Source organism: Molothrus aeneus, chromosome 3 (assembly GCF_037042795.1).
Source record: "Molothrus aeneus isolate 106 chromosome 3, BPBGC_Maene_1.0, whole genome shotgun sequence".
In the NCBI taxonomy this organism is placed as follows: Eukaryota; Metazoa; Chordata; class Aves; order Passeriformes; family Icteridae; genus Molothrus; species Molothrus aeneus.
The window spans coordinates 104,952,874-104,968,476 of NC_089648.1; the positions used below are offsets into that span (position 1 = coordinate 104,952,874).

The 15,603-nt window shown below is 33.6% G+C and overlaps 1 protein-coding gene across 5 annotated transcripts in view; it reads left to right on the top strand.

Annotated features, from left to right (window-relative positions):
• The window catches only part of GRIK2 (glutamate ionotropic receptor kainate type subunit 2), a 387,751-nt gene that overhangs the window by 354,684 nt on the left and 17,464 nt on the right, over positions 1-15,603 (top strand). For all 5 annotated transcript variants that reach the window (XM_066547537.1, XM_066547535.1, XM_066547533.1 and 2 more), the window contains one exon: positions 13,382-13,632. In XM_066547537.1, coding sequence (XP_066403634.1) covers positions 13,382-13,632 — 251 coding nt within the window. The remainder of the gene's footprint in view (positions 1-13,381; positions 13,633-15,603) is intronic.

Below are 15,603 nucleotides of genomic sequence, written 5' to 3' on the forward strand. Positions count from 1 at the left end.
CCTGGAGCACATAGATGGCTGACAAGTGAATATTTGGAACTGATTCCACATGAATAGATCTACTGAGCATGCACCTTTCAGATGATCTGCCTTTACGTGGCAGATGAGGAGTATCCTGTCGGTGTATGCCAGACGAACTCTGTGCGTGTGGAGATGTATGCAAAGTAATGCCTTTGACATTTTGAAAATGACAAATGGTGTGTGTAAGTAATCTTGAAAATTGCATAAATTTCTTCTAGCTCTTGAGAAATACAAAATGGAAAATGGTATATAGTTATGGTGCATAGAAGAAATTAGAGCTAGTCATTTCACTGATGTTTCTCTGTCCCCAAGCTGCAGAAAATTGCAGAACTAGATTAAGAGGGGGCTTTAGTGGTGTAGCAGTGATGTTCCTAAAACACCTGATAATGGTGAGGCAAAAAAAATTTGAGAAAAAGGTGAAATACCCATTTCTTTACCCTTTATTCCTTTGCAGTTAATACAATCAAATTCTGCTATTAATATCAATAATGCCTCAGTTGCAAAATATAATGAGAAGAATCTTTGAACATATTACGTGATTCTCTTCACTTTTGCAAGGTTTTTAACTAACTTTTCACTAGCTGTGGTCAAGTGGATCAAACCATGACTCTTCCAGAGCATATGACTCTTTGTGTCCCTGGCACTTCCATATTAATGGACTTCCAAGATACCCTGAGAAATACTGGAAAGGGTTTAAGATTTAGATCTTTGAAAGCTAATTGTTAACTCCAAAATTGTTTAAAAAAAAACCAAATATTGCACTCCCCTGGCTATATAGAGACTCTTCACTGTTCTTTGGCACAAAATACATCTCTCAGGATAGGAATGATGTAAAGTGATGTATTTTGGGGTCAACACTTCCATCATTTCATTTCAAGTCTTATATAAATACCCGTTATACAAAATTACAATAACTTGCAACAGTAACACAGATACAGTTATGAAAATTAATTCTTATAAGTACATAAAATATATCTGCATGAGGGATATTTATAAATTCACAATAGAAAGTTGGCAACTACTGTGGTGTAAGAAAGTTATACCTCACATGTCAAAAAGAAAGATGTATGAGTAAAATCAACAGCATTCCAGCAGAAATGCATTGGCTGCAGACCCCAGACATCAGCACAGTCACTTAAGTTGAAAGCATGAAACAAAACTTCTTAGTTCTCACATTCTGTTGACTCACAGGTGCCTTTTTCAGCAGTTTTCTTTTCTGTAAATTCAAATGAAATATCAGATAAAATGTCTTTTTTAACAGAAATTTTTACCTCTCACACAAAAAGCCATATTTTTCACAGTACATTGTTCTAAGAGATTTTCAAAATTGTGCCCACTCACATATGAATTCCAAAAAATCTCTTTGGCCAACTAATGTAATATGCACATCACTTACATTTCTTTATATATTTTTGCATAATGTAACCAATCTTAACATTTAAAAATTTTATTTTTGTAAAATCAGAGCCAAGACTGGGGTTAGTTTCCTTTCTTTTGTAATTTTTTCAAATTTCAGTCAACAGTGAAGCATGTAATTAAAATGCTGTTTGGAGTTTGTGCATTTTGAAGACAATAACATTCATATAATTTCATCAGTCACAGGATCAAGAAAGAGTATTTCACAGTCCATTCACTTAAATTAAAGATTCCACTGCAGAAAAAAAGTAATTCAGACAATAATTTATGATCTGCTACTTGATAGCTTCTCTAGGAATATGACTTCATTAATTATTTATATTTATCTAAGCCATTAATAAATTAAATAAAATAGCTTTCTTCCTACCTCAGTTCTAGGCTGCTGGATTCAAAGATAATTTAAACAAATAAATTGTTTAATCAGTGATTGTATGACAGTTAATTCTCATGTTGAATCTTGTAACTATGTATAGATTCAGCTGATTTATATTACCTGTTCTGTCTCTAGGGAGTGACCTACAAGAAGTATTCACAGTAAAACTCTTTATATTATAATGCAGATTTTTTTAGCTGACCTGACCATGTTCTTAATGTAGGTATTTTACAAAATATTTCACTATCTGTCTATTTTAAGGGCATGTTTCCAAATGTAGAAAATTATAAATCAGGCACAGTGGGGCATATAAATTACTCATGACAGATCTTTTAATAGATGCTTGTAATTTCAAAAGCTATAGCTTAATATATTAAAAATACGAACAAATAAATTATTCATTTCCTAAATATGCAACAGCAAGTGGCAAGTGAAAAGAATAGTCTTAACTCTCCCCTTAGAGTTTAGCCATCCTCGTTCCCTGCTGCATTTATTATTCCAGATGGATTTTTCAGCTGGGTTTTTGTGGTGGTTTGGTGTTTTTTTTTGTTTTTTGTTTTTTGTTTTTTTTTTTTGTTTTGTTTTGTTTTGTTTTGGTTTTTTTTGGTTTTTTTTTTTTTTTTTTGGAGGGGGGTTGGTTTTTTTTGGTTTTTTTTGTTTTTTTTGTAAATGTCTAAAAATTAGTTTACTTTTGGTGCTTGCCTGCAAAGTAAAAAGTGGGCAAAATAAGAGTAAATGCCCTGTAAATGCATGACTAGCACTTCATCATCCTATAGATGTGTAGGATGTTGTCCCCGATGTTTTGTCCAGCTTTTAAAAGACCAGAGCTTTGTTATTTGCAACAGCATACACAAATAGGATGTGTGGGAATGGTTTAAAGCTGCATCAGGGGAGTTCTAGACTGAATGTTTTCAACTTACTTCAGTATTCCCAGTATGTTTTCATGCACATAATCAGACCAATTACGTTACTTCAATTCTTACAATGTTCAGTTCTGAGAAAGTGCTTTCTTCTTAGTAAGAAGATGAAGTTCTTTGTTGCTTTTCCAACTGCTTTTTGAGGACAGATTTGAAGGAAAGATGTTTTTACCTGGAGAAGTGTTTGACAAGAAACTTTTACATGTGTACTGCTTCCATTCTATGGTGCTTTTCTTTGTTCCAGCACAGTTACACAAACATTCCTGCACATTTTCAGCTGATCCCTCTAGTTTTAATATACTTCTATTAGAAAGAACAGGGATAGCAAGGATTTAAAGATTTTGTGAACCAGATCATTTATTAAATTAAAAAAAAAAAACAAACTAACAAGCAAACCCAAAACCAACCAACCAACCAACCAACCAAAACAAAGCTCCCCAGGCATAACAGTTCTATCTCTAACATATGTGAATACAAAAGTAAGGCTGAATTTTCACTGTCATGTCAAACTGCCATTGGGCTGCTGCACTTTGCAAAAGCTGACAGCCATTTGAGCTGCTTTAGTGAACTAAACCAGCAGAATAATGTTCATCTTTTTTTTCATGAAATTATTTTGCTTTATATTTGTCTACATAGCTGCTAATGAGGCTGGAAGTATTCATAGTATAAAGAAAGCAGTGATAGTAAACAGGGATATGGAAGAGAAAATGGGATTTCTGCATGGGCAGCTGTTAGGCCAAGTCTGAAGACAATCCTGAGAGACTTCCCTGCTTTCTGGTAGTTTCAAAAAGGTCTAATGTATCTCTCAGTAAGAGAAACAAAACAGTTGTAATTTAACAGATGTGAGTGGATGCAGTGCAGAGGGGAGGTGTCTAAGTGACTTTTCCATATGTTTAAAATTTTTATTTTCCCAATACCTTCCATTCATTCTGTCTCAAAGTTTGCGGAACCTGAATATCATCCTCTTCACACTGGTGCTTCTTTTTTTATCTTATTTTTTTTTTCCTGGAGGTCTTGGCTAAGAATCAAAGAACATTATGGCAGCAAGAGAGCCACAAGAAATGATAATACTGGCTAATATTAAAAACATTAAAATAAAAGTAAAAAAGGATCCCATTGATCCTTTCAAAAGTAACTGTTTGGAGTTTATAAATATTCCTTACTCTTTGAAGTTAAGTCCTGATTGTAGCTGAGGCTGCTCTCCGTATCCTGACATAATTCTCTTTTCGCACCTCCACCAAATTTAAAAGGTGGCATATTTTGAAAGGTTATTTTGAAAACTTTCCTTAAATCTCAGGCAAGACTAGAAAACAATGCCAGTGAGCACAATGACTAGCACTGAACATTACTGGCACATTTATTTCAATTAATGCATACATTTAGCAGTCAATAATCAATGTAGAATTAATTTTAGATTTTTTTTCTTCCAGGAGACACCAGGTTCTTTTTTTCTTAAATATTTTTTGTTACTTCTCTTAAACATCAACAATTTTTTAAAATCAGTGTTCTATGTTGCCTTGCTTGAAGAAATAAAAGAAAAAAAACACCCTAGGCTCCAGAGAGAGACAGTTAGTGAGATTTTCTTCTACTCTTCCAGTAACTCTGTTGTGTCTGACACTGGTGGGTAAACGGAAGGTCTATCCTTTTTACACATCTATGATTAAATATATTTATGTAAAACCAGCATAGCCACAAATATGAATGATACAGAAACCTTTCAAAAAGTAGTTTCAAAACTGAAAGGAATAACAGATAAATTATATATCAATTTAGTCCCTGAAATTGTTAATAATATACTTGGTTGATGTAACTGAAACAAAATTCTACATATCTGAAAATAGTGAACAGTTTGGAAGTTTAAAATTTTAATTTTTGCAAATGTATTCCCAGATTTCCTCTGTAAAGTATGAAACCCATTCAACATTGGTTGTCAATTTAATCTTTGTTGTGATTTCAGAATCTGCAGGTATTTCCCGCTGATACTGTGTGGGACACAGGATATCTGAGTCACATTTGTTAGATGTTGTAAAGCACTGCTCCTGGAGAAAAGTTTCCATTTCACAGTCCAGAACTCTACTTAAAAACTGTGCATATTTTCTTATGTATATGTATACATATACCCTTAGTTAAAAAAAAGAATCACTTTGAATATGAATATAGGACATGCAAACACCTTCCCACTGCCTACAGTTTTCAAGATCTAAAGTAGCAGTAATAATAATAATAATAATAATAATTCTAGGCAATAGTTTGTTTTTATGGTTAAGACACCCTAGATCTTTTGAAGCTACTTGTTACCCTCAGACCATATATATTACATAACATGAGAAATTTTTACTGGTCTTTGGAGATGAGGCATATAAACAAATCTGTCTCTGTAGAAATAAATAGGAAACCATGTACCAAGACAGACCACCTTTTTCTTATGCTTGCCTGCACTTAGTCCGTAATCCTTCATACAATATGAACTGTAATATTCATCACTTATACTTGCATAAAAGTGCTGAGCTTCAGTTCTCCTATAACTAAAACAAATTAATACATTTGTCTTCATTAGCTGAACATAATGAGAAAAAAAGGGGCAAATTATTTATTTTTATGCAGGTCAAGCCATGTATTGAAACTAATTTGAGAATTTCAACTGCCTGAGCAGTTAATTTATTATTTTGGAAATGTAAGACTGTGTAACTAACATATTTGATGAAAGAACTGTTTTTTATAGTTGCCTCAGGATTATGAGCATATTGAAGCACTGTCTGGGAGGCATGCTGAGACTGAGCTTTATATCAACAAGGAATTGCCAAAACACTTAACATCCTGTAGTGTTTGTGGGCTGACTCTGCACTAGAGAAGAGGCTTCTAGTAGGAACTTACCAAACACATACAACCAAAGCAAACACATTATTAAAAATTCATGTTGATGTTATTGTGTCTAGGACATAATGTATGGTATTCCCATATGTTGTGTCAATGGTCTAGGTAGGACTAAGTCATATGAGAAGCAGCTGAGGGAGCTGGGGTTGTTTAGCCTGTAGAAAATGAGGCTTAGGGGAGACCTTTAAGAAGGTTGGCCTTTTCTCCCAGGCAACTAGCAATAGGACAAGAGGAAATGGCTTCAAACTGCTCCAAGAGAGGTTCAGGTTGAATATGAGGAAGAATTTCTCTGCTGGAAGTGGTGTGTCCAGGGAAGTTGTGGAATCACCCTCAAAGTGTTCACAGGACAACTGGATGTTGCACTTTATGCCATGATTTAGTTGACAAGGTGGTGTTTTGTAAAAAATTGGACTTGATGATCTTGGAGGTCTTTTCCAAAATTAATGATTCTATGATTCCATGAGTCTACAGATTGGATTGACAAAGACTCATCTACAAATTTAAAATTTCTTTGGCCTGATACATGCCCTTAATTAGAAAAAACTGGTGGATAACATCCCAGCACATGGTATTTCCATGGTTTGTAGTTAGATGAACACAAGGCCACTTCACACTTCAGTTCATACCCATGATGAAACAGTTAATAGCAAGATATTAATTGTTTAGAGAATTTCCCTTATAGCTCGCCAAAGGATTGGGGTGTTCTGCAGGAGTGTGAAATGAGTTTTCAGGTGGGGCAGTTTTGTTATGACCTTACACTTGTCTTTCAGCATAATCTTGTCTGCCTGACCAAAATCTTTACATGTACCAGAAACACATGTAGAATTTATTTAGGCTTTGTTAATTCATCTGTTTATTGTTGGGCAGTGCTAGACAAAAATTTCTTTCAAAGGAGGCTATATTTGCAAACCATTCATATGTGAGTGTCACAGATTTGCAAGGTGAATTGAAAAAAGAAAGCACTGTACAAATATCAAATACTATTATCTGTGGCAAAAAATATCATTGAGTTTCTCACTAGAGGTTTCAACAAAGATATCTTCCCATTCTGCAGCTGTGCAATCCAGGAGGGGTAAAGAGATAATAGTATATTATGATAATGATCTTTTCAAATTTTCTGTGATGTTAAAAGGCATGAAGAGTCTATGAAAAATGTTACTATCACTCATTTATTTAATCTAAGAGATGTGCTTTAGAGCAGTTTATAATGATAGTTTGAGGAGTGGTTGAAAAAAACTTACCCCGTTTCAGAAAAAAAAAGATATAGCTGGAAGGCTAACAAAATAATTTAACAATTATCTGAGCATTTAAAACAGTAAAAACAATCCATAAACTACTTCATTTTGTTCAGGTTATCTTGATACTACAAAAAGAAACTGTGTATTTAGTATTCAACCTGTTATTGTCATGTCTTCTTTGAATTATTCATTATAGGCAACAATTATCCTTTTTTGTTTTGTTTTATAATATATTCACTGTGAAGGACAGCTATGTTTTAATCTAGTTGCAAATTAATATTTTTAAGTATGTTCTTTTCCCTGTCCTAAAGCAATAAGCACTTATGAACATGTGAATTACTTAATGGCTACTATACTTCCAACTCTCAAATATTCATCTAACCTTGATATATTTTGCATATTTATGTCTGGGAAATTAATATGTAATAAATCTCAACTACATCATCCATCTTGGTTACATTTCAGCTTTATATACCTACATAAACTTTAAACTAATGGTTCCATAAAGAAATGACCAGAAATTAGCCTCAGCTGGGAATTGGTTATGAGTGGGACGAAGTGAAAACAATTAGAGAATACGCCACCTGAGAAAGTGTGTTGATTGCATTTAGCATAAAATACTGATTTTAAGTGTTCCCTCATTTACCAGAAACTTGTCTTTTCCAAGCCATACATGTTCCTCAAAGATGAATGCATATATACATACATACATATATATATATATATGTGTGTGTGTGTGTCTGTGTGTGTGTGTATATATACATGTACAGATCCATATATATATGTGTAAAGGTATAATGAGCAGGTTTGGTTTGGATTTTGTCTTGAATGTTTGTAGTTTTAATTTAGATATGGGGTAATTTATACTGCTAAAATCTAGTTAGACAGTAAATATCTCCTGAGGATTTTCCATTATAGTAACTGCAACTTAATGAATATTTTCTGTTTACTCCAGAAAATATTGTTTATCTAGTTTATCAGAAAATATTGTTTATCTAGTATTAAAATATTATAATCCTAATGTAATAGAAGGTATCTTGGTTAAAAATAAGAATCTACAAACACTGATTTTTTTTCATCAAAAAGTTGATTTTGAAAACAGAGCCAGGGACTGGGAACTGATAGAATTCCTCTTCTTTCTTCATGCATTTCTTGGAGGTTTTAGAACCCATAGACAGGAAGAATGAACCAAGCTACATTGACCCTACTTTCTGTTGCTTCCTCCCAATCCTGCTTAGAGAAGGTAAAGAAGGTTAGGGAGCTGAGATGGCTGTACAAATACATTTCTGTGGTGATAAAATAAGGGCTTCTCCTGTAGCCAGCCCCTAATACTTTCCTACAGCATGTAATAACTGTGACTGCCAGTCTTTATTGCTGAGTGCTGGCTATACTCTATATGCCTGGAAGGTTTTTCAGTCCCTGTGATATATGAGGCTGTAGGAAATAGTTTTCCACGGTTCTTCATAATCTGAACATCTACTCCACAGTTAGGTAGAAACTTTCCATGTTGTTTCTGTCCTGCATATGACTGCAGTATGCATGACACTTGTGAGAAACTGAACTCCGCAGAGTGTGTGACCAACTGTGTCCTAGGAAGGATTGTCTGTTCCAAAGGACTGGGCTGTATTTTGTCTTGTAAAAGTAAAAGGAAACCTTTACCATAGTAACAGATGAGCAGGGACAGCAGACCAATACAAACCCCAAAACTTTCAAGTATGGTATGACTAAGCACACAAGAAATTTGGTGGCACAACATTTAGACTGTGGTTCTTAGTAGGGCTAAATGATTGGATAAGAGAGATGCTGTTAAGCTAAAACTTAAATGATTGACCCATTCCCAGTAGTATAAATGGTGTTAATCAGCATTCTTATGGAAATTTCAGGCATGCTTAACTGGAGTGAGATTGTGACTGCAGTATATTGTATTTATACACAGACTATCTTTAGGATAGATAGATCAAGGTGGCATAATCAAAACAGGAATGGGTTCATGCTGAAAAACAAACTCAAAACAAATAAGACATAACTCTCCCATTCTACTGAAAGAAGTTCTAAATTATCTTAATTTTGTACCTAGGTTCTGAATGTGATGATGTATTCCTAACAACTTTTGTCTTTTGCTCAGGCCAAATACACAGAATAGAAATAATGTTGCAAGATAAATAGAACTGTCTTGGGATTATTAATAACAAAAGAAAAAACAGAAATAAAAGATGCTATCACTGTGTATTCAGAATGTATTTTTCCTATCCAGAAAATCAGAAGTAACATGTAAGTGTATCCTGCAGGCATATTTAAAAGCACTAGGCAATTCATAGTCCTTCCTTTTGGTAAAGTGCCCCTGGCTCGATGGAACAAAAAATTTCCTGGCTCAAAATTTTCTTATCAAAGGAGTTAGCAGAATGTTGTTCTTCCTTTTGATTTACTTAAAGTCAAAATCAGTTCTACAGGTCCCAAAATGCTCCAACTGCTTTCATAGGATAGAATGAGTAAAACAGACTAAGAGTAACCAGGCAGGAGATTTTACTAAGTTAAAATCTAGTAGGAAGCTTTTTCAAAACCAGTTAGATCAGCAGAATTTCAAAATACTAATCTGTATGCAGTGAAGCCTCAATATAAAAATCGTATGTGTTCATAATTTATGTTTAAACATATCATTATATGCATAAATCTTTACATGTTGAGACTTCAGGGCAGAAAACATGTCTATGTATAGCTTCTGCAGTAACTCTGGGAGACTGTTATTTTTGTAGAGATGTTTTAGAAAAAGGTGTTTTATGCAAATTTTCATTTTTATTTTAAACTTTTGTAAGCAGGTAACTGCAATAAGAAATTATTGCTTCCCCTCTGGATGTTGTTGAACCTGTGCAGGAAGGAAGAAACACCCCTATAATCTATAACAGAAGGGCTTAAAATTATTCTGGCAGAAATTCTCATTCCTGCAAACAGGAGCTAGAGAAGGATCAGTAGATAATTTATAGATTATATTCTGTAGATCCTCCAGTCTTTCATGGTAATAAATAATCAGTTGATAGGGAAATAAAAGAGGTAGAAACCAAGAAAAGAGAGGAGAGAAAAAGTCAGATATTTCCATACTGATCCTTTGCCTTTCTCTTCACTCAGTGGAATACTATGCACTCACTTTTTTCCCCTGATTTTGGAACAGCATTTTAAAAATCATCCTCTCTTCCCTCCCTGTTTTCCCTCCATGTACAGACTTGTAAGATTGGTTTTGTTTTCGACTGCTTTGTCTTTGTACTGAAGGTTGAGATGTGAAGTTTCTATTTCCTCAAGTTCCTATTTCCTCATGTTCCTATTTCCTTCTCTTCCTTTTATTTTTCTTTCTTTTTTTTCCCTTATGCTTTATTACTTCATTCTTATTCATACTGTAGGTATTTTGAAAATTCATTCATATATATTGACTGTGAGTATTAGAGTTTCTATTTTGCTTTTCTGGCTTTTTTGTTTTTGTTTTGAACACTAAATTCTCTTTAAAGAGGATTTAAATAAAATTATATTAAACACTTTAGATTTAAAATGTAAATGTAAAAAGTAGGACATGTGCTTCTTGCAACACCTCATGGTAGGGCTTGAGTCATCTTTCAGTCATGTGATGAAAGTGATAGAGAAAATTACCTGAAAATGTCAGAAATCTTTTGCATTTACTTGCTAACATTTTTCATTTCTGCAGGAAAAGCAGCTGTTACACCCAGAGTGTAATCTAGGTGCCTTGACCACATTTTCTATTTATTGCTTCTTACATTTTTATGCTACCATTGTCATCCACAGATCAGTCTGTGATACTTTTAGCTACTTCAAGTGCTTTTGGGTGGATTTTCCATTGCTGGGACTTACAGTCCTGTTTATAAGAGAAAAAAAGCTGGGAGAAAATCTAGTCAGAGGAAATAATATTGTTCATATGGTTCCTTTGTTCTCTTAAGGGCTACTTGAGTAAGTATAAACAGAATTAAAAATTCCTTTTCTCAAAGTATCAGATTATTAGGTGTACTCAATATTTGCTGCAAAATGAAAACCTATGAATTTAGAACATTTTAAGTCCTTCAGAATCACAATAGAACTACAGCATTCAATGCTAGCTTTTTCATGGGTATACATTTTTAAATGCTTGATTTAACAGCAGCAATATATAATGCTTGTCATCCCACATCGATCCTGACTTGTGACAGGATCACTTCTTAGACAGGATATAAGGTATAACAAATATAAACATTGCAGTACATAGGCCCTGTAATCCATTCCAGAATAATTTGTGCAAAATTTTGCAATCACAAATAGTATTACAATTACTATTGTACTGAATCACTATTATCTGTGTGTTTCTAATGCAACCTTCATAAATTTAACTAATTGTAAACTGTATTAGCCCATGCTTTATTGTTTCTGTCTATGAATTCCTCAGTTAATTAATTTTTTAACTTCTTCAAATAGACTAGAATTGTAAGTGTAAAAATCTGATCCCCAGAAAATATAAATAATACATGAAGAGTAGATGGCACTCACTATATTTAGACCAACAGAGAGCGTGGAAACAAAATGCAAATCAGTTTAATTAGAAAGCAGCCTGTCAGATCAGAAGACAGCTTAAACTGAGTCCAAGACTATTTCTCTGAATCTAATGTTATTAAAGTTGTTGTTGTTAAATATTTATATGCAGTGTAATGTTGAAAATATCCCCAAAAGATTACAGAATGCACTTACACTTCCCCAGGCTCTTGTGGACTAATCACTTCCTTCTTCCATCTGACCGAAGCAACATGTCAAGAATAGGGTTTTGCAGAACTCCAGCATAATCAGGATGGTCTGAAATGATGTGACTTGGGCCCCTGAATGCACAAAAGGGTAGAAGAGAGTTTGTTTTCCTTTCTTTATGCTTCCTGTGTAGTCCAGTGCAAACACAGTTTACCTCCTAGCACAAAATACCGTCCTTTTCTAAGCGTAGATGATAAATGCACAAGTCCTTGCAATTTAAATACTTTGAGGTTGGCTCTTCACACCTTTTATTCTTGAATAAAGGAAAAGGTGCTTTTGCATTTTGTAATTAGTTCTTTCTATGTTCTATAGTGGCACAGCAACTCTTTGTTATAAGCCTTCTTCTCAGGATAAGTTCTGGATATGTAAAAAGAATTTGAAGAAATAAAGAATAAGTTAAAAGAAATTTTTTTAAAAAGTATACATATTTTCCAACAGTTTTAAGACTATAAAGCATCTTATCCATGCATTTCTTCAGTTCCTCACACCTGATCACACAGCATAAAATAGTTAAACAGGCAGCATCTCTCTGGCAGATACAGAGGATTTTTTCCAAAGGTAAAAAGTTAATGGAAATGTATTTTATTACTCAGCTGAAAGAAACCCTAAAGTCTATAGCCAGTTAGTAGCATTATTATGATAGAGAGAAAAAGAGGAGGGGTGCGTTATAGAATTGCATTGACATGAACAGAAAGAGGGGATACCATGCCTTTTCATCTACTCTTTTTCTTCCTTTCCTGAGATTTCTTAACCACTTTAATGAAGAGTCTTTTGTTCCTGTTTTCAAAGGACAAGAAAAATGATGGCTTTGTTCTCTACTTAAACATTGCACAAATCTTAACAGAGAAAGCACTTCTAACTGACATGATTTGCTCTCTAACATGCAGAAAATAAAAGCCTTCTTCATTGCCATTATTCAATTATCAATGTACATTTTAAAATACCCATTGAGAAGCCCTTATGCACAATGTAAAGAAAAAGAGAACAGATTACATACAAAGATATGACACCAGCCTTTGAACTACCCCTTGAAATATTGAAATATTAAAAAGCTACAAAATTATCCTGTAATTTTAAAATAATGAATTATGAGAAAGAAATACATCAAAATATGAGAGTATACATCCCTGATATCCAAACACACTGAATATTATCCTTCTGAATTCTTGCTACCTGGTACTGTTAATAAGTAAGTGCATGCTGAAAAGTGTTTTAAGTGCCTGAAAATCTATCAAATATAGACTTTTGTGGGTTGGTCCTGAAGCATAAATTGTTTCTCCCTCATTTAATAAAATGACAGGATGAAGTATTCATTAAATATCAGAACTTCTATTAGCTTTATGATAGCAAGCTATGAAGCAACAGCCTGTAGATTTACATATATTAAACTAAATTAATGAAGCTCATTTAAAAACTTATTGGGAAAAAATTGAAAAAAAAATGAAAAAGAATACACTTTGACTGAGTATAATATTTGGGCATGAAGAAGTTTGAGACCATGGGACTAAATCTGATAGGAATTGTTGCATCAAGTGGCATGGCTTACTGGAAACACCAGCTGGATCAAGTTTTCTGGATATATACTTGTGTGAGCAAGCAGGTTTGTATTTATGTGACCAGTGTGATTGTCTCAAGAAGCAAATGGCTTTTTTGACTAATATTATGGCTGTTAAAGATATAGTTTTCATGAGTTATTATTTATTCTTATTTGGAATAGCTAACATTTCATGTAATATATTCCATGTGATATTTCTTCCCTGTGTTCTCTTCAGGTTCTCCATATAGAGACAAGATCACTATAGCAATTCTTCAGCTGCAGGAAGAAGGCAAGCTCCACATGATGAAAGAGAAATGGTGGAGAGGCAATGGTTGCCCAGAAGAGGAAAGTAAAGAGGCCAGTGCTTTGGGAGTTCAGAATATTGGAGGAATCTTCATCGTGCTGGCAGCAGGATTGGTGCTTTCTGTCTTTGTGGCAGTTGGGGAGTTTTTGTATAAATCAAAAAAAAATGCCCAGTTGGAAAAGGTAAATATTGTCATTACCTGTTTATTTTATATTATGGTCTATTTAAATAATATTTTAAACATTTTGTAATGTTTAGTGAAATGTAGGTGATGCATAATTATTATTTATTCTTATAGTAAAGTATTTGTATAACAAAGGATGACAGCAAAATCTCCAAAGTTTTACATTTACAGCTTTTAATTTTTCTTCAATGTGTTTAATTGTAGCCAGATTTCAGGACAAGTGACTATTTCTCCTCTTATTCAAGCCTGAAAAAAGACAGCTTTTTACTCCTGGAAGTTCACTGCAGTTAATTTTATGGATGAAGAAGAAATCTGAAACTGTAATGGGAAACAAATTAATCTCCTACAGATAATTCTGATTTCAAAAGACAAACTCTCTGTAGCTCAAAGTCAAAGTCTAAAAATGTCTCTATAGAAATGTTCTTTATAGGAGATTATACTTGCAAAGTTGTCCTGGTAACATCTGGAAAAGAATACATCAGCATGATTCTTTTTTTGGTGGGTTTACTACTGATATGATGTCCTGTAATTTCAAACTGACCCAATATTGAAAATCCTATTGTTAACTTGTTGTGTACTTGCAATTTATACAACCAGAATATTGTAAATGTGCTAAGACTAACAATATATTGAAAAATTTGTAGCTGAAATTATAATTTTTTGCATAATAATTAAATAAATCTTTCTATATGTATGTGCCCATGTCTAAACCTAAAATAAAATAGTTTATTTTATTGCTATGGCAAAATCTGAATTTTAAACATTGAGAGAAACTGTTGGATTTTGCTAGGTCTTTTTGATTTTTACTTTTGAGGAGATTGTGACCTATGACAATTTTTAAATTTATGTTTAGAAATGTAATTTATAACAATCAGTAGTAAATCCAAAAGATATATTTGTATTGGTATTTTTCCAGATGATGCTAGTGAGCTTTTGTAACTTGAGTCATTACTCAGAAAATTTACAATTTGTTTTCGCTTCTTTGGAGGCAACTTTTTGGTGCTCAAGTTTCCTGTTATAAATATATTAAGAATTTTTTCTAACACACACTAAGGCAGTGTGAGGTTTCAAGGTCATAAACACTGTTTGAACATGGGTACATTCATTTATTGCTGAAGGACCCTTTAGGTCCTCTTCTTTAAAATACTGCAGGCTAATTCCTTCTGTTAACATACTATTGGAATGTTATGTTTCTGAAATGAATTTGTAAGGAAAAATAATACTGGTTACTTAAGAAACCCATGTAAATATCAATAATTTTTATCCATTCCTAAAATGGATTTGGATCTTATATGAATATCAGTAAAATTTGGTTTAGCTTTTCTGGACTTTTAGCACACAATCAATCAGAAAAATAGGACTGCTTTGATAATAATTTTGTTACGTGAGTTCAGTATTTTACAGGGTGTAAATACATATGTGACAATAGCTGCATGCTGGAAGTTGAGCATGAGGGGAAGCAAACAGAAACTTTCTAATTAAGGACTTGTTTCCTTTAAGTTCTTTAATTTTTGCAGGGGGGGGAAGGGAAAAGAGTTTGTTTATGTTTCTTTGATTTGATTTTTTTTTTAATTTTTCTTTTGTGTTTGGTTTTTTCTCACTTGTTTGCTCATTAGTGTTGGATAGAGATAGCAATGACTGGAGGAATGTGACCTTTTGAAAGCATTTGTACCAGAAATGTTTAATAATCAAGTATTTAGATACTTTTAAAAGTTAGGAATAAATCTGAAGCAGCTGAGTTGAGTTGAGTCAGGCTTCTCTCTTCTCTCCTCCTTGCCTGCAATCACTTACCTTCCATCTCCTCCCTGCTGCTCCCACATCCCTTGATATCAGCAGACCACTGAAATTTCACTGCAGTTTTATTTATGGAATGAACTTAAGAGGAAGATGATGCTTGCATCCCTACACATGGCCTTCCCCAGCATCCCCTCACCCACTCTTCTTGCAGCACCCAAAGACTTTCAGAAAA